The sequence below is a fragment of the Pleuronectes platessa genome, chromosome 13 (genome assembly GCF_947347685.1).
Source record: "Pleuronectes platessa chromosome 13, fPlePla1.1, whole genome shotgun sequence".
In the NCBI taxonomy this organism is placed as follows: domain Eukaryota; kingdom Metazoa; phylum Chordata; class Actinopteri; order Pleuronectiformes; family Pleuronectidae; genus Pleuronectes; species Pleuronectes platessa.
In genome coordinates, this window is record NC_070638.1 from 5479106 (window position 1) to 5501715 (window position 22610).

Genomic DNA, 22610 nt, shown 5'->3' on the forward strand with positions numbered 1-22610 from the left:
ATCCATAAATTGAAGTCTAATATTACAAATAACTGCTCCTCAGGTTAAAATATGTCAAAAAGACTGTTTGTGATGTAGAGGCATTTTTATAAGAAATGCAGGGATGTGGATAATCGAGTTAGTACATGTTCTACATCCTGAATATGGTTAAAGGCTGGATAACACATAACAGGGACTGGTGTGCATCTTAAGATACTGATTGACACAAGCTGTTGATATTATGACACAGAATGTTGTGAATACAAATACTAATAATATAATATACTATGTTGAATACATGCCATCAAATATTGTAACGAATGCCCCAAGTCCTCTCAGGGAAACAAAAAGGGCAGAAAACCATTAAAGGTTCAGTGTGTAAGATTTGGGTTAATTTGCATAAATTTAATATGAAACATGAAAGAGAACCTGTGGCAGCCTTCATTTGTCATAGAAACTCAAAAGTTGTTAACTTTGTCCAGTGTGGACATCTGTTAATAAAAACATGGCGGCCTCAGTAGAGAGGACCCGCTCCTGATGTCAATATAAAGTATTTCAATATGAAGGAGCCATTCTATAATAAAGAAAACCACAATTGTGAAATTTAAATGAAACAGCTTCTTTATATGATAATTATAATTATAATATGTATTTAAAAATCCTTTTCACCTAAATCTTACACACTGAACCTTTAACATTGGAAATGGGCAACTGCTGGTGTTAGCATCGCTAGCATGCTATCCTCTGTCAACTTCCGGTGGAGAGAAAAGCGACGCGTGCACCACACCGGAAGTGAAAGGGGGGAATAGAGAAGCTGAAGCGTCAAAACATAAACAGAAAGCGCTGGAGCTTGTGTGGGACTCGTCTGTCTCACGCTGAAACCTTCCGCCCTCATGTCGTGTGTCCCCCGGGACACTTACCCCAGCAGAGGCCCCTAGCTGAGCCACCGGGCGCTGAGCTGGACACACGAACACCTGCGGGAAAGATTCAAGGGACGAAAAACTCACAAGTGCGCCTCGTCGGGCCTTCGAGCAGAGGTAACGCTAGCCGTGCTCGTTAGCCGTGCGTGTTAGCCTCGCTAGCTCCTCTACGAGCAGCTGCTCGGTTGTCAAGCGGAACTGACAGAACTGAGCGGACATTTGTTAGCCGCCAGCGATGCTAGTTAGCATTAGCCGTGGTGAATCACAGCGACAGCGCTGCACCTCGGGGATTTTTTTAAACGGGCCCTGGAAGCAAGCTACCAAGTTTGTTAATGTAGTTGTGTGCAGCTAGTGACGTTAGCCTGGAAGCTACAGTGCTAACCTCAGCGCACTGTTGTTGTTGTTGTTCAGCACACTGTTGTTGTTATTGTCGTCGTCGTCAGCGGGTGCAAAGCAGCGATCTCGAATTACTCACGTGTTTAATCTTAGCACCTTAACGAGCAGCCTGCGTGTTGTGTTTGTGTGCGACACCTAAAGGTGCTGCCCCGGGTCGACTCAGGACCAAGGGGACAGGATGGCCGAGGCTGACGGCAAATCCACTGCGCTGAACGGTAAAAGACCAGCGCTGCCCCCCCTCCCCGGAGGAGAACTGGGCTGTTGTGTTGATGTTTGGATTTTTCCAGCGCTGACTGTTCACCTTGGCTCGTTGTGTTTTGCTCGCAGTAGGTTCCTCTGAGGAAAAGGAACCCGGAGGAGATCAACACAAGGAGGGAGATGCCTCTGGAAGCAATGAAGGACAAACACAGGCTTCTTCTCAAGATGGTAACCTCACCTCCTGGAAACTCCTGATGCTTTATTGTGGATCATTTGACTATGTTTTTAAATACCTATAACTTATAGATTGAATATATAGGGGTGACTTCACTTATTCACCCTCTAGTTCTATATTGGAAAACATTTAAAGGTTTAGAATTTAGTGACATCTAGTAGTCAAGTTGTATGCTGCAGCTGAATACCCCTCACCCCTTCCAAAGATAGGAGAACCTGTGGAAAAACCCAAAAGCGTTTTGATGAAACACACAAGTGAAAACAACCTTTTGTTGAATCTCCCAATGAGACAGTGTCGTCCTAACCTTATTCTCCTTTTCCCTATTTCGGTAGCTCCCAAGGAAACAGGCGAGGCGTCTGGAGACAAGCCAATGCCAGGTGGGGAAGGAGAGACAGGCACAAATGGCGAGGAGGAAGAGGAAGACACAGACAGCATGGATGGCAGCGGCCTCTACTCCCTGACCGAGGATGGTGAACGAGAGAGTGAGGGAGGCAGACATGAGAGGGCAAAGGACAAAGATGGTCGTAAAAGGGCAGCAAGAAAGAGGAATAGACCCGGCGGTGGCAACAACCACTCCTCCAGCTCGGACGAGGATGACGAAGACGATGAAGAAGAACACAAGGATGATGACGACGAGGAGGAGGAGGATGATGATGATGATGATGATGATGAGGAGGCCATGGAATCGTGGTTGGGAGCAGAGCTCTGTGAACTTCGTGGGCCTATTTGGCGGTCTGTGCCCTCACTGCTCTCCAGGGAGATCGGCAGGGACTCGCACCAGTTTGTGCGGCGTGTGTGTGCAGCCCGAGGCCTGGTGCAGAGGCTGGAGCTGCAGGGTCGCCTGGAGAAGCACACGGGCTGCGTCAACACGCTGCACTTCAACCCCTCGGGCACTCGCCTGGCATCAGGCAGCGACGATCTGCGAGTTGTGATCTGGAACTGGGCCATCCGCCATGCTGAGCTGGAGTTTGACAGTGGTCACAAGAGCAATGTCTTTCAGGTAAGGGATATCAACAAATTCATATTCAATCATTTGTTAGTGAGTCAAATGTCCCAAAGTATGTAATTGCTCACCACAATATCCCAACATCTCGCTTCTAATATTTACTGCTCAGCAGTTTCTTTGATAAATTGAATGAATAATTTATGGATTATTATAGTTGAGTACTCTCTGAATTTTCAGGCAGTAGAGTAATGGATTAATGGACTAAAGGCACTAGAGAGCGAAAAGGAAGATAGCAATGCAGTGGCTAGATTATTTCCACAGAGAAAAACTACTTCCATTGTGCTTTATAATAATTTGAACCTCTTAAGAGCAAAGATGCAATAAGACAAAGCACTAGATTGGAGCAATTGAATTCAAGGTAAAGAAGAATATAAATTTGATTAGACAAGGGTTATTCATTATCTCATATGGTCGGCACGATATGATGAAGATTGGAGACACAGATAAAAAAGAGTCTTCCTCCTGCTCGTAATGTACACAGGCCAAGTTCCTGCCTCACAGCGGAGACTCCACGTTGGCCATGTGTGCTCGAGACGGTCAGATCCGAGTTGCGGAGCTGTCTGCCACGCAGCGCTGCAAGAACACCAAGCGGGTGGCCCAGCACAAAGGGGCAGCACACAAGGTGAGTGTTGGTACTGCATGTGTGAATGAAAGCGTTTACACATTATACTCCGTTGGCCTGTTAATGAAGTAAATTCTCGGCCTCTCATTAATGTTTGTGTTTTTATTTCAGCTGGCCCTCGAGCCAGATTCGCCCTGCTCCTTCCTGTCTGCCGGAGAGGACGCTGTGGTGTTTGGAATTGACCTGCGTCTCGACCGACCTGCCAAGTGAGTGATGCCAGTAATAAAGTTATTAATCTCTAAAGTTTATCGACCCCAAGGAGCGAGAACTAGTCAATAATGTATACAGTGTTTCTTAGGTGAACAAAAAGGCAAAATTAGATTATTAGGTTACAATAGAGCAGCTGAGGCAAATAACAATTCAGTTAAACTTAAAATTATTAATGGTGACAATTATGAGTTTTAATTACTTTGTAGTGTTGTTATGTAAATATTCTGTCCTATACTCAGTGAGCATCCACCTCTAAACACCTTCCCCTCTCAGGTTTCCTCTGTTTTCTAAACTATGTCGTCCTGATTTTTTAGACTTTGTCCCTTCGCCATCACTCACACCTACTTTTCCTTCTGTGTCTCCCTTATTCTGTGTGGCAGTAAACTGGCAGTTGTAAAGGAGGGTGATAAAAAAGTTGGGCTGTACACCATCTACGTCAACCCAGCAAAGACACAACAATTTGCTGTGGGCGGGAGAGATCAATACGTCAGGTAGAAATCCAGCGTATTCGTTTTAATGCTCCTCGTTTTAATTATAATACAAATGAGTTGCTATTGATAGTTAATCCTCCTTTTTTTTCACTTCCTTATCTTCTCACTCTCTATAGGATCTATGACCAGAGGAAGATTAATGAGAACGACAACAATGGCGTACTGAAAAAGTTTTGTCCTTCACATTTGGTTTCCAGCGAGTCCAAAACCAACATAACCTGCCTTGTGTACAGTCACGATGGCACAGGTAAATCAATGCACAATGAAAACCCAATTAGAAACATTTAAATGATACATTTTTTTTTATAAAACTTACAATGTATTTTCCCTGTCACAAGCACATGTGATATCCCTGTGGCAGGGTTTTATTTCCTTGTTGTTTCCATAATCCAGTTTCAAACTTGTAATCTTTTTGAATTTGTCCTTGTCTTTTAATTTCTCTTACGGTTATGAGCATATCTTATCTTATTTATTTAAAATAACAAGGTCTGTACTCGATGCCTGACAGAATGACCTATCAAGATAAAACACTTCAATGTTCAACCTGCTCTTGGAAAAAAAAAGATTGTTTGATTGTTTTTTTTATTACTTAAAGATCCACGAACCTTCATTAATGACATTAGAATAAGTTCATTTAAATGACTGTTGGATCCTTTTCTCTGCACAGAGCTCCTGGTCAGTTACAACGATGAGGACATCTACCTGTTTGACGCCAACCACAGCGACGGGGCCGACTACATCAGGAAATACAAGGGACACCGCAACAACGCCACAGGTGCTCATCACATCGAGTGTGCTATAACTCTAATTTAGTCTGATGTAGTTGAATTTCACAAACACGTGTCCGTCAGCTGGACGTTATTCTTCTTTCATGACCGTCTCCCTTCATCTCTTCTTCCTAACAGTGAAGGGGGTGAACTTCTACGGGCCGAGCAGCGAGTTTGTGGTCAGTGGCAGCGACTGTGGACACATCTACCTGTGGGACAAGAATTCTGCACGAATCGTCCAGTTCATGGAGGGAGACCGAGGAGGAGTGGTCAGTCAGAGAGAGACACAGATGATATAATATGGAAATCTGGGAAAACACATCTTCATGCTTTCGATTGGTCTATAGTTTTCGCGTTATATCCTGCTCAGACATTTAACTTCTTCTCTCTCCTCTCAACAAACACAGGTGAACTGTCTGGAGCCTCATCCCCATTTGCCTGGTATGGCCACCAGCGGGTTGGACCACGACATCAAACTGTGGGCCCCCACGGCCGAAAGTCCCACAGGACTCAAGGGTCTAAAGGAGGTATTTGACTCTCTTCTATCCTGTTACTGTGTCGTTCACCAGTACATTTACCCACTTGTTTCCAGGGACTATGGGAAGTGTCTCTGATGTCTTATTCACGTTTATTGAGTGTCTTAACTGTAACATGTTTACGTATAATTGGGGTAATTTCCACATTTCTTTATATCTCAAATGTTGATGTGGAACACGCAGAGTCTTGTTTATGACATTGAAACACCTCTGATCAAGGATTGATTTTGTTTTGCCAAGGTGATGAAGAAGAACAAGCGGGAGCGCGATGAAGACAGCGTGCGCCACGGCGACCAGTACGACACCCAGCTGCTGTGGTTCCTCATGAGACACATGAGGAACAGACGGCCCACGAGGGTGAGCTCTCAGACTCTGGAAACATTCATTATGTTCTGGGTAGTGGAGAGGAAACGTCCAAGGCAGGGTCCAACAAAGGGACCACAGCTGATGCATTATGGGAGATGTAGTGTTTTTGAGAGTAAAAGTTAAGATTTTGATGGTTTTACAGCTTTATTTTTGACCTGTGGCCTCTTGATTTATTATCATTATCAGTCCATAGGCTTTAAGAAGACGTGCAGACACATGTTTCCTCATCTAATGTATTGCTGAGCTTTAATAGTTGTAATATTCACTGTTCCTCTTTGTCCTGATGCAGACTCGTCGTGAGGGCGCAGACCCAGACTCAGACGAGTCCTGGAGCTCTCCAGATTCTTCTGATGAAGAGGAGGGCGGTCCAGACCATGTCCAGTGCATGTCCTCCTGAGCCACACACACACACATACAGACACACACACACACACACATATTCTTTATTGCCCTTGAATTGATGCACAAAGGCAAGCACTATTGACACACTGGCACACTCAAACACTGACGAGCCACAGAGCCACAGACTTTGGGTGTTTTTGTTTTACACACTCTCACACAGACAAACATTTACATTTACCTAAATATGCCGTCGAAGCAGTGACAGATGTGTTGACGCCTGGTTTCCCAGCAGTGCAGAGTGTGCACCCAGCGACCTGGGTCTGCCTGCACACCTCCTGAATCCCGATTATTGAGAATTGTAACGAAGAGGTTTAGAGATTGCTCACGTCCCTATAAACCACTCGGAGGCCCCGGCTTGTCCATACATCATCAATCTGCTCCTGTCAGCCCCAGATCTATGTCACCGTGCGTGTTTGGCAACAAGCACCTCGGACTTCACGCACCTGCTAGTAAGCCACACATCACCAGCACACAATCCCTCCTCTCTTAGGCCTTTCCTTTGCTTTCAGTGTAGACGATGAAGAGGGATTCTGCAGAGAGGAAGAGTGTAGGCTCGCACCCTCAAACCATCCCCGAAATGTGACTTCCTTTAACGTTTGAACTTTGAGAGAGTGAACCCCCCCCCCCCCCCGGTGGCCCTCACTGCAGCGCCCCAGACTCAAACTGGTTTCTGGCCTGGAGCTTGGAGCAGTTAATCACATATGTCCCACGTTTGCTCCCAGAGGACGACTTAATCTGGACATGCTGCGTCCCCCTACATGCCGCCCTCAGCCGCTCCCTCCCCTCCTCACCCCGTTGTCCCTCAGTTCTTCCCCCCCACTACTGACTGCACTACGAATCAGGGAGGCTCTAGTTTGAGACGTCGACAAATCATGCACTGAGGGTTTAATTTTGTTTTGGAGAGGGTGGGGACTGTTGCCTTGTATCTCATTTGAAAATTTACAGTAGAGTTTATTTCTTCTTAGTTTATTTTTGAGGGGGTATTTTTGCACTTTGGCATTTCTCGACTGAGGAAGAGGAGGTTTCCTTTTTGCTTCCACCAGCCTCTCCTCCTCCTCCTGCTCCTGCTCTTCTTCCCACTCCCTCTCAATCCCGACCCCCGTGTTTGACAGCAAATCTTAAGTTCCACTATCTCGCTGAGCATGACAACGTAGAGAAGTAGCCGGCGTTCAGCATGTGCATAGGAAAACAAGGACTGGGTTTGGGCCGATCTGGATCAATCGTGATTGAAACACTGCCTACGAGCCAGTTGAGACTGGAGTGAAAATGCCAAATGTCTCCGATCAGTTGCAGAGTGATATTTTTTCAGAGCAATTTGCGAGTGGAAACTTCAATCTGTGCTGTTGTGACCATCGGCTCGAAGGGGGGGGGGGGGGCAGGGGTCGGCAGGGTCGAAACGCTTGCCAGTCATTTGTTGTGTGAGAGCGATAAAGTCCAGCTTTTCTCATTTTCTATGAGAACTCTAGCTAGTTGAATTTCTATGTACATATATAAATATATATTAAAACTGTAAAGAAAAAAAAATACTTTAGCAAATGCTGTTTGACTTCAAAGAAGAAACAAAGTTGAATCATTTGATTGGTATTGATGCAGAGGTTTATATTCTTTATGAGGACAAAGTACTTTTAAATTCCAGAGAAAACAAAAAGACTTGAGGCACCGTGTTTTCCCTAAACGAATCCTCGTCTGTTGATGAACAGAGTCAGTCATTTCTAGTATTGAAGTTTTGATTCTCTCTCTCATCCCCCCTCCCTCACCAAGAAAATACAGTATTTTCCTTTCTATATCTTAATCCATCATTTGAGACAGTTCCATCCAGAATTTCCCCACAGGCTATTTTTGGCATATTGTATACATCATGAGGCTTTTGATGGACATTTTCTTCCACCACTGCCTAATATTGCATTCAACCAGTTCAGTTGGAAATATGTACGATTCGTGCAATAAACAAAAAGACAGTGCTCTTGATGTCGCAGCCGTCTCGTGGTCTCGTTCTTTTTATTTCACTTTATTGTTTGACGAATGTGGTCGTGTGAGTTTCCTCTTCTTTAACTGTTGAGACCATTGTCATCAATTTTCAGATAGTTAAGTGCCGAGTCTAAACTAATGGCTATCAACTTTTTTATAAGGATAAATTAAAAAGTTAAGTCTCAGTGGAGCACAGTCCTCCTTAAATCAGACTTAACCAATTTGCACTATTATAAATATCAGTCAGCAACATGGAGACATTGTTAATCGTTTAAAATGTTTCCTTTCACTTAATGTTCAGATTTCTTTTGATGTGTGAATAAAGTAGAGTAAAACTTAATAAACAGACAGTTCCCTTCATTTATGATGGAAACATTCATGGACAAAAACCTGACACGTGATTTTCTTATGAAGTTTTTATTCAGCAAGTCTCTTGAGTGAAAACTCAACCTCATGTTGGCAGTCACTCACATCTGTAACCAGTCACAACCAAACACACTCAATAAACTGACAAAGAACAAAACTGACACACATTTTATGCGGTGCATTTCCTGATTCAAAATCTGGACTGATGAACAAAACCAGATCAGAGAAAACACAAATCGGACACCTGTGAACTGAAGAGATCTCAGACATATTTTCCTGCCTGCTACTTTAAACAACGTCGGCCATTCCAGCCAAAATGTTTAAGGACATCACATGGGTATCATTTAAGCAGATGTCAAAGTATGAAGCAGAATAAACAGCTGTTAACAATTCATCCAAATCAACAAAACTCAAACATTGCAGTGATATTATTTTGTGGTACAAATCAAACAAGCATCTTTGAGCTGCTGATCCGTGCAGTCGGCTGGTTTCAATAATCCCGAGCACACGAGAGGCGAGTCTTTCTCACTCTGGAATCCTCGTGTACGTAGGAGACGTGAGCTAGCGTGTCGAATACAATCCTCCTGGACATAGTGCATAAATATTAAAAAGAGGCACTATCACGGGCTTTCGCTTGTTATCTCATGTAAACCAACGTGTTCCCGTCACACTGATAAGAATCCAAAAAGGCACAGAAGCCACAAGTGTCAGGTGTGTTATTCTTTGTACTCCAGAAACTGCTGCAGTCTTTTCCGGTGCTCAGCCGACATCTGAACAGCACTGAGGATTTAACACAGAAATAAAAAATCAATACAAGTCATTTTTCCCATTGGAGAAAGTCAATTTTTTTTTTTAAACAGGTCTTACTTTAAGTGGTCTCCAAACGTGGTTGTTATCCTGTAGATGGACGTCTTGAGTGTGGCCCTGAGAGCAAAGCGCAGTGTTTTGTAATTGGAGTCTCCCATGCTGCTGCTCGACCTGAGGGGTTTACTGGAGGCGTGAGGAAGCTTGAAGTGACGGTCTACAGCCTGGGGGGGGGGGGGGGGGACAGGACACAACTGTTAATTATATCTTAAATATATATAATTTACACTTGTTGTCATTGTGCAAACAATTCAGCAAGTAAAAACCCATTTGTTTTTGCTTCCTGAACATGCTGCCTCAGCTTCAGTATCTGCAGGAGCCATTTTTAAAGCAGGTTGTATGCAGTACACTGAATTGGTCAGTAGGTGTCATCCTCGTGCTTTGTGTTATTTGTCGCATATGTAGCAACTTTCACTCAAGGGACACGAGCACATTGTTTAAATTACATGTGTTCATGGGGAACCAATTTACCTCTTGCAGGACCAGCATGCAGCCGAGAATGCTGGGTAACGTGGTCTGTACAACCCCAAACTGGTCTTCTGAGAAGGAGGCTTGAACCAGATAAGACAGACCTGGAGGAGGACATTAGGACACAATGAGCGTGTTTGAGATACAAAAGCTGCTTCCACATCAAGTGAAAGAGGTGAAGAAGCTCATCCTACCTTCTAAAGCCCAGATGTGAGCCTGGCTGTCAGCGAAGAGAGCCTGACTGGAGGCCTCCGGAAGCTGCAGGACACAGTGTTAGTGAGCAGGAGACTTTTAATTGACTGTAGATTCAGACCCGGGAATGAGCAAAGTTACTAGTTACCTCCGCCAAGGTGTATGCAAGATTACGCAAAACATGCTGCACGAATTTCCATGAAAGGGTGTTTTATTGTTCAAGGAAGAGCCCCAATAAAATCAAGGGCAGATCCAGGAATTTTGTTACTTTCTTTTTCATTGCGAAATCAGGCATTTGCCAATATTTACCTCGATTTCTCAGAATAATTCATGGGTGGAAAAAAAAAAAATCAGGCACATTAGGAGACACCATTTTTATGAATATATAAAATTTAATGCAGATCCAAATAAATAAACTGAATCCAGTGGATGTGACTGGTTTCACAGGGAGGCTGTTGGGCCTTGGCGGAGGTACGTGCTCTACTGAGTGTCGTGCTAGTTCTACGTGATTTAGTGAGACTACACTACAACATACATGCATGATTAAAAGAAACATACAGAAACACCAAAGAAAACAGGAGCACCCACTAGATTCTACATAAAAGGAAAACATGCAAGTGCAATGTTTGCAAGTGGTGAACTTGTCAGAACCTTACACTTGTGATACGATAATACAAATAAGATTCATCAACATTTAAGGAAATACAAACACCACTTTTAACAACACCATCACATTTAAAGTAATTAGTGAGGCTAGATGTGTGACAGGGAGCTACATTAGTAATGCATGAGATGATGAAGCCTAACCAGGTATTAAATGGGTGAAATGTGCAGGTTGGAATTGTTCAAATTAAATCAAGAACAGGAATCACTACGCAGGAAGGTCCTCACGAGAAAGCATGCACAGGCAACACATCCTTACCTTGTTAAACAAATACATTATCAGCACCCGCTTTGCCATGAAATGTTTAACCTGAATGGGACAATTAAGCGAAGAGTTGTTTTGGTGTCAGAAGAAGAAGCCGACACGAGAAGCACAAATCCTGGATTTTCACACCAAACAATGACCAAACGTCTCATCTCTGAAGCTATAGACTGTAGATAAAGATGGACGACATGACAGCTCGTCGAAAGTGAAGCCGAATCGTATGGGTGGCCTCCTGGTGGCTGGCTGCAGTGTAGGTCATTAACCCTGCCTTCACCATAAAAACCAGATGCACATCAACTACATTTTTCTCAAATAAGGTTTGTCATTTTAGGTCTAATCTCACTGATGTATGTCCTGATGTTCATTTCCAGTAAGTTTGGTATTTGATGCCATGAAACCAAGGTTGAAACATCCTGATTGACAGCAGTGACTGACTTACGATTGGTCGAGTGTGTGTATCCTTAGGATTTAGATACTACAGCTCCTCACCACAATCACTTCTGCTCCAATTAACTATTAAGTATATTAAAATTTCAGCTTCATTTGAATACAACAGAAGGAAGAGGAGACATATCATCCATCTTTATTAACAGTCTATGTTTAAATAAAAACTGCCTGTCCACTATTGGGACAAAAGTGGTTAGTGTGATTCAGATATGGATGAGGAAAATAATATATGGGTCAAATGGAGGTCTGTGTTTTGACTCTCCCAGGGTTGATAACTGTTAAGTGTGAAAAGCCTTTTGTCAGAAGCAAAGTGTTGAACAGAAAAACAATTACGTCATAAAACCGATTCGAAAACACGACTGCAGTACCTGTTCTTTTCTGTTCTGGAGGAACTGAGCCAGCAGACTTGGTTTAGAGGGTTCCTGCTGGGGACTGGGGACTGAGGCAGGAGATGGTGGAGGGGGGCTGCCATTGACCTGTGCATCTAAACCAACACAGAGGATTAAACCACACATGAGAACGAGGAAGCTGGACTCAGATAGACATCAATCATCCATCTACTACTGAACTGACGCAATGATCCCCTCAGGCACTGAAAATATGCCATTGACCTAACATTGAGAGGTTCAGATCTGTGCAGAACAGATACAATGAGGTGAATGCGTCACTTGTGGACTGAAATCTCCTTAGCATCATTATGTCACATGAGGCTCCTCTCACCTGTGGAGGTGGACCAGAGTTTTGGCTCCCTCCTCATGATGTGCGGGCTCTGCACCGAGCCGTGCCACGGGGAGCATTGTTCTACTGGAGCAGTGAGGCGGCGCAGGGCCGGAGAGGCGAAGGGGCTGTCCAGGTCGGGGGTGAAAGGTGCCGTCAGAGGACTCTGCGGGCCCCCGGCAATGGAGCGGGCAAAGACTGAAGCTGGAGTTTTCATCAGCATATTGGGCCTTGGGGACATGAACTCCTCTGAACCTGAGATGACTTGTATGAGAAATACAAAGACAGAGATAATTTAGATGGCCTATGACTATTTCCTAATTTGTATCAACGACAAACGCTATTAGAATATATGTACTGGTGCTGTACTACAACATAATGTATCGGGCTCTTTACAAATCAACCAGCACCCACCTGATGTCTCAGATGAAGTCTTCCTCTCACTGCCAGTAGAAAGGGACTTGGCCCTGCCATTGGTTGCTACAGTGTCATGATAGCCGACAAGTCTCTGGGTCAGATCAGCCAGCAGCGACAGACACTCCCGACTGATGGCGTTCCAGTTGTGAGGATGGCCACCTGAGAAAGACGAATTAAACTATATAGTGAATACAGTTTGATTCTGTTGCAGACAAGGAGCTCTTCCCAGATGATATAACAGACCTGGCTGACTCAGACTGAAGACATCATAGCGCCGAGATGGGGAGTGTTGAGACAGCAGAGCCAAATCCTGCAGAGCTAGGAACTAAAGTTGGGGAGGGACAAGCGATAAACCATATATTAAGTAATCAGTAAGCACATCAGAAAGAGTAAACCTGAGAGAATCTATGCGTGTGTTGTACCCACCTTTAATATTATTGGCTTCCTGTCAGTCACAACTTTGGGCAGACACTGGTGGGCATCTTCAGTAAAAGAAGACTGCACTGGAAAGCTGTACACCTGTAGATAAAAACTTTCCAATAACGTATGGCTTCTCAAGTGTCATTTTTTTACTAATGAGACTTTTACCACTAACATACAAGTAACCCTTGGACGTACAAAGCAATGACACAGTGCCCCCTAGTGTCGTGATTTAAAGCAACAAGAGAAGTCTGCCTTGCACCTCAGCATCTCACTATTTTCATGAATTGGCGAAACAGCAGTGCTCTACTTTATGGTGCATGAGGTTTGAGAAGTCACCTCTATCCAGCAAAGAAGCTCAAGTCAAATAAATGTTGATCAGGTTAAAAATTACACAAAAATAGAACAGAAAGAATGAAAATGTAACAAAAGCATTCAAAGCAAATCCTCTGCCTTGATTCAATATTCAGTGGATGTAAAAAACAAACAAACCTCAGTGACAAAGATCCTAAAGAGCAGCAGTGTGATGTACCACGTAAAGAGGAGGAAGGTGGCACTGATCCACAGCTGGTAGAGCAGGGAGAGGTCCAACAAGCCTGCTATGCTGTCAAGAGGATGGACGGAGCTGGAGATCGCACACAAAAAACATCCATGTAATTCTCCAATCAGTTTTTGTGGAATAATATATAAATACTTACAAAATATTAAAAAAAATACTGACCTGTTAAAATGGAGATTCAGTGTTTTACAGATCCATACTCTTGGAATGTATCCTGTTATAATTCAATCAACATATGTTATTGTTCTATCAGTAACTTTGTGTAAAAAAGGACAAGAGCAAATGAAAAACTGAGCTTAGGTACAATAACTGAACAATGAATAAAAGTCTATTTGAACCCGGGAGATTGATCTCATCGAGCAGTTTGATGCAGAACATAGGAGCTTTGTGTTACTTTTTTGTAAACAGAGGTCACTCACCCAAAAAGAAATACACAATAATGAAGTTCCTGACAGAGTAAAGTGCTTGAGTGGCGCTGCATTTCACCACCAGAGGCAGCGATCCCTTGAAGCGGAGGTATTTGTATTGCTAAGGAAATAACAGAAGGTGAGCATGAGCAACAATAATTGAGTGGAACTCCAAATAGGACACTGACTTTTATTTTATGATATAATGTAGAACTACGTGCAAACTGTCACAGTACTTGCATCTAAGCGTTTCCAGAAAATAAAATATCCCTCACCTGAACAGTGTGGAAGGAGACATAGTTCATGTTGTGGATCACACCCAATAGACTGTGAGACAATCCAACGAAGGCTCCAGCCAGCAGAAAGACGAGGTGATACTCATTCAGACACATCTGAGGGGAGCTGTCAGTGTTGAACACACATTGATGCAGTTAGAACATATCTGATGCATGTCCAACTCAACGTGATCGTTTCACAATGGTCACTTACCCTTCACTCTGCATACAAGTGTAACCGAGTGTCTCATATCTGCCCCCGATGGTGACGGCACAAGACCAGGCCACAACTATTCCCATGATGCAGTGGGCCAAGGAGTTCAGAATCTGACGAGGGTGAAGCAGTTGTCCCAGCAGGGCGATTTTTGAGCAAGCGATGGTTGGGATGACTAAAAAGAGACGGAAAAACTATGTAAACAAACTTCAACTTATGGTAAAAGAAATTGTTCTCACACCGTATCAAGATAAATAACTACAATTTACCTAATTTCACTTAACTGATATCATATCATTGGGGATATCACAAGAACAGATAGACTTTCATAAATGATTTTAACAATTAATTCCACAAAAACTGATAATAGTCACGTTAATGTTAATGCATATTCTATAACCTGATGTCTATGCCACGCCACTCACCTGTATAATACTCCAGGTTCAGGAAGCCCACCATGAGGATCACTCCACACAGCAGGATGAAGGAGAAGATGGCACTCGCACTTGTGAGTAAGGAGAAGCATTCTGCGGGTAGAGAGAGAAGTGTGAGCTTCACACACCGTTTCAAACACAAGCTCCTGGTCAGATCTCTTTAAATGAACACACCTGATATTGTGTGGATGGGGTGGAGGAGACTGAACCTGCTGAGGATTACAAACACCGCCGTGATGGGTGGCAACAGCAGGACAGCCCAGGCAATACTGGCCGCAGCTCTCCAGCAAATCACCTTAACAGAGCAGACACTCATTGTTATGCATTACGTTATATATATTACGACATATACGTTCATATGACATAAAACTGATGAAATAATTGACTTTTCTTTTTCACCAAAATGCCTTAAATCAGATGCATAATCAACTCCTCCAAGTGAGTGATTTTTAAAAGTTGTATTACCAGTTTAAATACATTTATACTGACAGAAATAACTACATTGATTACAATCTACGACATGAGGTTAAATATTGCAGTAATCATAAGGATAATTGCCAACAACCATTTCATAATAAACCTGCAAACCGTCCCAGAATAACATCCAAATAGAAACAAAGATAAATTATAAATAGGCTTTCAAACACATACACACATCAGATAATGTTTTCTTTGGTTACGAATGTGATTATTAGTTCACAAAAGCATTAAATAAAAACCTTAACATCACCAGGGAGGGACATACAATGAAGTGTGTGCAAGTTGTGACTGTTTGACAAACCAACACAAACTGAGCGACGCAGCTTTAACAGACTGTGAAACCACTTTTAACACAATACAACCTCACTTGTCTATAACGTTATTTGTTAATAAATATACAAAACAAACATTATTAAGCTGTTTTCGTTCAGAGTAACACCGTTAGCCTGTTAGCTACGCTCACGGAAGCTAGCATAAACACGGATGCTACTTTAGCTAGCACAAGCGAGACGTTTTCCTTTTCCCACCCTCCCACTTCTCAGAGAGGAAATGTTTCCCGGGGACGAGGCACTCACCTTCCGGATGAACCAGCAGCTCTGCTCCGTGGAATACATGTCGCCGGGATGAAGAAACGAGCCGGGCGGGGGTTCTGACCGGGTCCGGTTCTCCTGCTGTCAAACTGCGGCTCCGCTCGGTTTCTCATATCGCGCCACATGCACTCAAAAGACCTGCGAAGGACCCCGCGCTCATAGCTGCCCGCCCTCCTGCCTGTTGCCAGCTTCACACACCTACACGAATCTACTGAAAAATCTGCTCAACAACAACAAGAACAATAATAATAATAATAATGATAATAATATAGTAGATTCAAAATGTTTGGCCCAGTGTAAACTGAAAACAATAAGGTCATAAGGTCAACTTTAAACATTTGAATGATAAATACTGGTATATAACACTGTCACAAGATCAATTTACACACTGCACCAGGAGCCGTCAACCATGTTTTAATCGTTAAACTTATATCTTTGTTTTCCTGTCTTAAACATTAACCAATTTGCTTCAATTTCTAAAAAGCAGAGTGTTATGGGCTGTATCTCTTTCAGTTCTGAATCCCTTTCGTGTCATCGTACACGAAAGACTTCTTGTCGTGCTGATAGCCGTTGGCATACGATGGGAAAGTGTGTTTATCATAAAGAGTCTTTTTGTCGTTGTCCCGGGTGAACGGCTTGGTCTCGAAAGCGTTGACCGGGAGCTTCTGGGACGAGCCGATGGACATGTCGGTTTGCGTTGCTTTGTCGACAAATGGTTTCTGCACGGGCCTTTGTGCGATGGCCGGCAGGGCCAGCTGCTCCCTCTGCGCCTTCTTGTCTTCCCACAACTTCAGCAGACGCCGCTGATTGTTGGTCATGTCCTTGAGGTTCTGCTGCAGCGACTGGACCTGGTCTTCCAACAGAGTTTTAGAAGTGACCGTATTCGCCAACTCTGAGGTCAACTCGTCGATGGTCAGGCTCAGCTTCCCGGCCTTCTCCACCAAGCAGCTGCAGTCACGCTCCTTCTCGTGCAGGTCATTGATTATGTCCTTCGTGGTCTTGCCGTTGAACTTGGGGCTGCACTCAAGTCCGATCTCAGTGCGAAGAGCCTTCACTTGTTTCCTCAGCTCCTTGTTGTCCACGGTGAAGGTCTTCAGTTTCTGCCTCACAGCATCGGTAGAGCGCCATCTTGACTCGTACTGCCGCAGCTTCTCCCTGAGAGCGCTCTCCCTGTGCATGGCGTCGTCTCGTTCCTTGCTGCATTTCTCCAAAAGTTTCAAAGTCTCAAATTTAGACGTTTTTTCACCTTTCCCACTTGAGGAGGCCATCAAACAGAAAGGTTTCCTAATCACAATGGAAAAAAAAACTCAGTAATCTCTTTATGATTGAAAGCGGTTTAAATAGTCCTTGAGAATTGAGCGAATAAATCCACAAGCACGAGCAGCTGCCTGCAGGTCCGGGACTGACGCGGGTGACATTCCTTTTAGAGGGTTACCTGCTTGACAGTCAGCACCAGTGTAACACTAAGCTGGGGCTTGAATGACCATTAATTAGGGCACCACCATCCTATTGACACCGTTTCAAGTGACACAGTTTTCTTACTGTTTTTTTTTAATTAAACTAAAAAACGAGCCCTTGTTAATCAATGGAAATATTAACCCTGGAGTCCTCTGCATGTAAGGTGCTGAGCACACAAGAGTTTACCTATAGAATCCGGCTTTGCATGAATAAGTTACATTTTCCACTGCAGGCGATCTGCGACACAGTAGATTCTCTCAATTCACTCGACCACGCGACAGATAAGATGGATGAGTTGCAAGGAACAAAACAGCAGCGGCAGCCAAATGTCTACTTTTTAAGTTGGATGCTCTGTTTGACAAGTTAAAGTTAAACCTATTAGTTACAATCTCTCCCTTAAATATTTAAAATGTCCAACTGTTGAAAGGCACTGGCAGCCTTTAATGCTGTCAGGAGCTGGGCAGAGAAGAGTCATGTTGCCGACACGGGAGGTTGTGCGACATCAAACGTGACTTTAGGTTCACTGGAAGAAAATAGCAAACAAAGTCTTCTCTGATATTTCAAGTATTAATATAAAGCAAATATCCACAGTCCTGACACATTTTTACAAGGATGTAAACTCGTTGTTATTGCAGAGGGTCAATTTCTTATTCTGGAACTAAATCACGAAACACTAGAGTGATAGTGAACATCTTTGACTGTGCGCAAAATTATTTGCTCTGTTCAAATGGCAAAAAGCATATATCTTATTCCCTGTTTGCAGTCCTTATGCTAAACTAGTTTATTGGTAAGCAAAAGACAATTTTACACTTTCTTGGACAATAAAATTCTTATTTACAATTACATGAAAGTAGCATACATTTTCCTTTTCTTAAACTACTTATTGAATATGGGCAAAGCCGGCATGCAAATAATCCGTTAATATAGTTCAATGAATGAAGGAAACTCGCCTCCAAGTGAACTGGGAATTCATTATTAGTCATAACACTGACAAATTCATTCAGGAAAATTGTGTCCCCGAAAAGATCATGTTTGATTTTATTACCCTTGAAATACACATTCAATTTCATCACAAACAGTGAATAAAAAAAAAAACTTAATTACAAAAATAGTTACGTGTGTTGTAAATTACTTGGAATTTTAGGATTGGTCTTTGGCCTTAGTTTAGGGCACTTATGGTTATGTAAGTTAGAGGAAAATACAATAACTTGGTACATAAAAAGTCCGACCCTTGGAAGTTATAAAGTTGTTCATAGACAAAGTTCTGTACACATACACACTAACTTAATCTCATTGTAGAATACTGCAGTTACATTACTGCAAATACCTAAATCTTTCAACTACATACTAAAAGAGATCCCGTGTTGTGTAACATTATAGCCCATTTATCTGTCAAGACAATTAAAACCCATCCCATGAGAAATAACATACTTGTAGCAGTGTTAATTTTCAAAGGTCACACAGTTGAACCGAGGATACACACAGGGTTTTAAGGTCTTGAGCCAGAATGTTCCAGTGCAGGTGAAATCCAGACGACCAATGACATCACCTCCGGAACCCGATTCTCACTGATAAGGCAACAGGAGAACCTGCCATTTAGAAAGAAAAAGAATAACACATGCTATGGGAAGGAGAAATCATGTACAGGAAGTCCGGTGTCAGATGTTCAGCTCCAGCAGATCATAATAACATGAGCCAATGCAATGCTAATGTAGGTGGTAAATATTCTTGACACATTAAAGTTGCCAAGAGAGAGTACAAGGTTGATAATTATTAAATTCAATTCAATTTTATTTGTATAGCGCCAGATATTGCCTCAAGAGCATTTTATATGTAAAATCAAGATCTTAAAATTTATATCGAAACCCAATGGTTTTTCCGCAGAAAAATGGAGAGGAGAGAAGAGATGGCTGGAAAAGAGGGGAGAGAAGAGAGAGAGACAGATAGGGGGAGAGGGGGGGAGAGAGAGAGAGAGAGAGAGAGAGAGAGAGAGAGAGAGAGAGAGAGAGAGAGAGAGAGAAGAGAGAGAGAGAGAGAGAGAGAGAGAGAGAGAGAGAGAGAGAGTGAGACGAGCAACAGTTGTGTACCATCAGGTTTCAGCTCTGACAGAATGAATCAGGAATTGTGTTGCTAGAGTTTTTGTACAATAGCCTCATGGCTTTAAAAGATTCTGTGTCAGTATTATTTACCTTCACACGATTGAAGGCGTTCATGTCAAAGATGATGTCTTGATCACCACTGCTGCAGTTGTAATGTCAATTGGTAGTGCTGGTTCTGGTCGGCTGAAGAAATAAGCCTGAAAAACCAAGGAAATATTTTTTTAAAAAAATCAGTAAAAGAACCTGTCAAAGGGGCAATTACATAACTAGGAGAAACATCCCATCAAGCAAAAGCTCAAGCTGAGGTGTCCGAGAGTAGCTGTGCAGCAAATGTTCTGTGTTTGTGGAGAAGAATGCTGCATTTCTACTATGCATTCATCCTGGTCCGACACAGCTTGGAGACTAATTACATGAGCATGAGCAGAGATATGACACCACTGCAGCCCTGACTTTAAGAAGTGCACTAACAGCCTGCTGTCACATTCGTTAGCCAATGCAGTCACAGTTTCCGATGAAGAGAGTCTGATTCGTGTGAGTTAACTTGACACTCTCAGGTAAAGTCATTTCCCAGACGCACACAGGGAGAGACACGCACAATTGCTGGAATGTTAGTGACATAGAGGAACTGGTTCAAAGCTTGGCCACGCTACTGAGATCACTATGGACAGACAGGAGTGGGTCAATCATTGTTATCTACACCGCGATGAACAGCTGTATCTTATTTCCCCAAACAGATACATTTTCCGTATCTCTCCAATTTGTAATTAATCCACATGGAAACGTTATGTAGAATCAGAGCTGGAGCAAATTTACCTTACAACCAACAGCAAGCAGGACGTTGAACAACACAACAGCCGACAAGACGGCCACGATAACTTTTGGGTGGTCCTCCTTGACGGCAGGCCAGAGCGTCATCACCAGCACTGAGCCGGAGAGGCAGAGGGCCACCACAATGGTGCACCACCTCAGCCATTCAAATGGGAGAATCCATAGGACCTTATTGAGGAAACAAAAGTGAGTTATATTGTGTGTAAATGCCCCATTTAATAGGCACTCCAAGCTTTTCTTCTACTTTAACTGTAAAGATATTATAAAAAAAAAATGAAAATTGATTCTGAAAGTTGTTCATGTCTTACCACTGCAGGTATGTAAATTGAAAGTGAATATCCGTACACACAGATGATCTCCATGAAGGAGTATGACACCAAGTTCATGATCTTGTTGTTTCTCCATAGCAGGAAACCCCAGAGGGCAAGAGGCACCAACCAGGCATAGGTGAAGATCGCTGTTGCAGCAATGGTCACTGGAAAACACACAATATATTAAAGTAGAAGAGCTGTAAGAAATAATTTAAGGAAAGTGTCCAGTTACTGTCAAGTTAGCCTTGAATACCTTTTTGAAACTCAGGGGTGTACTTGTAGTTTGGTTTGCCTAAGTGCATCAGAAAGTTGGAAATATTTCCACTGATGGCAATGGCAAACACAAGGGTAGTGCAAATCCAGAACGGTCCTGAAAGCACAAATATAAATCATTAAATCTTCAGTTCACTTGCACATTTGGACAACCTCTAATCAGGGCATGAAGAATGCTGACCATAAAGATCAGGATTTCTTCGAAGGTGGACCTGAACAAAGTTCTTTCCAGGCCATGGCAGCACTGACCCGAGGATTCTTTCCTTCACCTAAAAGAAAAGTTATTACCTAAGTAGATTGACAACTTATATTTGTTCTGATGCACATGATAATGTTGTCAAATGGGTTAAAAGTTTGTAGAATAAGATGTGATTTCATTACATGACAGGTCTCGACGTCAAAGAATTTCTGGTAGTACTCAAACGTCCAGAAAGGGGCATTTTTCTGTTGCCCAGAGAGAAGCTTCAATAGAAAACAGAGAACAATGAGACAACAGGTTAACATTTTATGCAACAAGACTTGATTGTTTAAAGTGTTCGTCTTGTGCAGACCTCTGACTTGTCGTCATAGGGAAGTGTGTCCTCATCATCATCGCCACTGGGATTTAAACCAGCAGCTCTTTTCTGCCTCTCAGGTTCGACGTCATCATCTTCAATGCTAATGGTGGTTGCATCTCTGTTGGCTTCTAACAGATTACCAGCTTCCTCAAACTCTAAATTCATGACATGGAACAAAATGGAAATTATTTGTCGGGTGTTTTGATGGTTCCACTGTTGATACACCACAGTACAACACGGAGAAGAAGGTGCGATTTCATAAGCTATAAATATGAAGCATCTACATTCAAATAAACATCACGCCACTGGCTACCTGTCAAATGTCCAGTGTGTACGATTTAGACGAGGTGAGAGGTATTCAGCTGCAACATGCAACTCCACCACTAGATGTCACTAAATTCTACACAATGATCCTTTAACACTCACTTTTAAGCGAATGGCCAATTTTTCTAACAATTTCATATTATCCTATATCGTTATAATTTGTGAATCTAGCATGTTTGGTTTTAAAAGGTGCTACGTGAATAAAGTTTGTATTATTACTTCTTCACACCAGAGAGACTGTGGAGGACACTCACCCTGGAACTGAAAGGGATCTTTTGCTGTCGCCATTTACACGGATTCAACCTCAGACTCCAGAGGCTCGTCTGTCAGGAAACTTTTGGCAACAACTTGATCTTAGAAAACTGTGGAGGAAACGAAACGTAAACAATTTTTCAGCTCCAAGGCTTATCTATCCCCTTCACCGTCATATGGATAAAACAGCTGAACTCAAAGAGGGATACACCGGGAAACACGCACGTTATATGCTAGCTAGCTAGTTAGTTAGCTAGCAAGTTCTCATTTGACAGCTCAACAACAACTCGCCAATTGTCGCAACATCAGGAGCAGAGGAAACAACCACAGCTTCGGTTGCGAGCAAGAATACAGATGTTAGTTTGGATTAGTTCCTTTAAACGAAGCCGGTTTTACCCGTGGTGATCTTCTAAACTCGGGAAATCATTGCACTGCTCTCGGCTCCAGGAAACTCGTATTCGTGTCATGTAAACACGCCGGCTTCCTGCTACTGAACCTTTTCAAAATAAGAGTTCGACCCCTCTATTATATTAAAATCATAAATGACTTATTAATAAAAATAATAACCCAGAAAAAAACATATTCTATTAATTGAGTCATTCATTTATTTGCATTTAATTCGAAATTATACAAA

The 22610-nt window shown here is 42.8% G+C and overlaps 4 protein-coding genes across 6 annotated transcripts; 1 reads left to right on the forward strand and 3 right to left on the reverse strand.

Moving 5' to 3' along the window:
• Window positions 1-774: 774 nt before the first annotated feature.
• Window positions 775-8103, forward strand: dcaf8 (DDB1 and CUL4 associated factor 8). 2 transcript variants are annotated; one of them, XM_053437163.1, is made up of 13 exons: window positions 775-1016; window positions 1437-1510; window positions 1626-1721; window positions 2061-2728; window positions 3216-3356; window positions 3468-3562; window positions 3947-4057; window positions 4174-4304; window positions 4725-4832; window positions 4963-5093; window positions 5232-5351; window positions 5601-5717; window positions 6016-8103. In XM_053437163.1, exons 2-13 carry the CDS (start codon window positions 1474-1476, stop codon window positions 6121-6123), a joined length of 1863 nt encoding a protein of 620 aa, XP_053293138.1. In that variant the 5' UTR covers window positions 775-1016; window positions 1437-1473; the 3' UTR covers window positions 6124-8103. The 2 variants fall into 2 exon arrangements, with proteins under 2 accessions (XP_053293138.1, XP_053293137.1); XM_053437162.1 differs by having other exon boundaries at window positions 776-1016; window positions 1623-1721.
• Window positions 8104-8497: 394 nt separating this feature from the next.
• Window positions 8498-15998, reverse strand: ndc1 (NDC1 transmembrane nucleoporin). 2 transcript variants are annotated; one of them, XM_053437160.1, is made up of 18 exons: window positions 15860-15998; window positions 14979-15099; window positions 14796-14897; window positions 14371-14545; window positions 14157-14283; window positions 13894-14002; window positions 13637-13688; window positions 13408-13540; window positions 12922-13014; window positions 12739-12820; window positions 12493-12654; window positions 12082-12342; window positions 11730-11845; window positions 10909-10959; window positions 9989-10052; window positions 9798-9898; window positions 9330-9490; window positions 8498-9242 (listed from the first exon to the last, which is right to left on the reverse strand). In XM_053437160.1, the coding sequence occupies exons 1-18, from the start codon at window positions 15896-15898 to the stop codon at window positions 9179-9181; spliced, it is 2013 nt and encodes a 670-aa protein (XP_053293135.1). In that variant the 5' UTR covers window positions 15899-15998; the 3' UTR covers window positions 8498-9178. The 2 variants fall into 2 exon arrangements, with proteins under 2 accessions (XP_053293135.1, XP_053293136.1); XM_053437161.1 differs by lacking the exon at window positions 10909-10959.
• Window positions 15999-16325: 327 nt separating this feature from the next.
• On the reverse strand, window positions 16326-17152 carry zgc:113691 (uncharacterized protein LOC503529 homolog). The gene has a single exon (XM_053437684.1). The coding sequence runs from the start codon at window positions 17140-17142 to the stop codon at window positions 16384-16386; it is 759 nt and encodes a 252-aa protein (XP_053293659.1). The 5' UTR covers window positions 17143-17152; the 3' UTR covers window positions 16326-16383.
• A 943-nt stretch (window positions 17153-18095) lies between these two features.
• yipf1 (Yip1 domain family, member 1) lies at window positions 18096-22467 on the reverse strand. Its single transcript, XM_053437685.1, has 10 exons — window positions 22373-22467; window positions 21979-22086; window positions 21395-21555; window positions 21225-21305; window positions 21025-21112; window positions 20824-20940; window positions 20568-20734; window positions 20245-20427; window positions 19522-19628; window positions 18096-18921 (listed from the first exon to the last, which is right to left on the reverse strand). Exons 2-9 carry the CDS (start codon window positions 22010-22012, stop codon window positions 19542-19544), a joined length of 918 nt encoding a protein of 305 aa, XP_053293660.1. The 5' UTR covers window positions 22013-22086; window positions 22373-22467; the 3' UTR covers window positions 18096-18921; window positions 19522-19541.
• Between the last annotated feature and the right edge of the window lie 143 nt (window positions 22468-22610).

Coding starts and splice junctions, on each gene's coding strand:
- zgc:113691 (XM_053437684.1), bottom strand. CDS start 17,142: ATGGCCTCCTCAAGTGGGAAAGGTGAAAAAACGTCTAAATTTGAGACT.
- yipf1 (XM_053437685.1), bottom strand. CDS start 22,012: ATGGCGACAGCAAAAGATCCCTTTCAGTTCCAGG. Junction 21,306..21,394: donor CCTATGACGACAAGTCAGAG/GTCTGCACAAGA, acceptor TTTCTATTGAAG/CTTCTCTCTGGGCAACAGAA. Junction 19,629..20,244: donor TGCTTGCTGTTGGTTGTAAG/GTAAATTTGCTC, acceptor TTGGTTTTTCAG/GCTTATTTCTTCAGCCGACC.
- ndc1 (XM_053437160.1), bottom strand. CDS start 15,898: ATGTATTCCACGGAGCAGAGCTGCTGGTTCATCCGGAAG. Junction 15,100..15,859: donor GCTGCTGGTTCATCCGGAAG/GTGAGTGCCTCG, acceptor TGCTCTGTTAAG/GTGATTTGCTGGAGAGCTGC. Junction 14,898..14,978: donor CCCCATCCACACAATATCAG/GTGTGTTCATTT, acceptor CTCTACCCGCAG/AATGCTTCTCCTTACTCACA.
- dcaf8 (XM_053437162.1), top strand. CDS start 1,474: ATGGCCGAGGCTGACGGCAAATCCACTGCGCTGAACG. Junction 1,722..2,060: donor ACAGGCTTCTTCTCAAGATG/GTAACCTCACCT, acceptor CTATTTCGGTAG/CTCCCAAGGAAACAGGCGAG. Junction 3,357..3,467: donor ACAAAGGGGCAGCACACAAG/GTGAGTGTTGGT, acceptor TTTTTATTTCAG/CTGGCCCTCGAGCCAGATTC.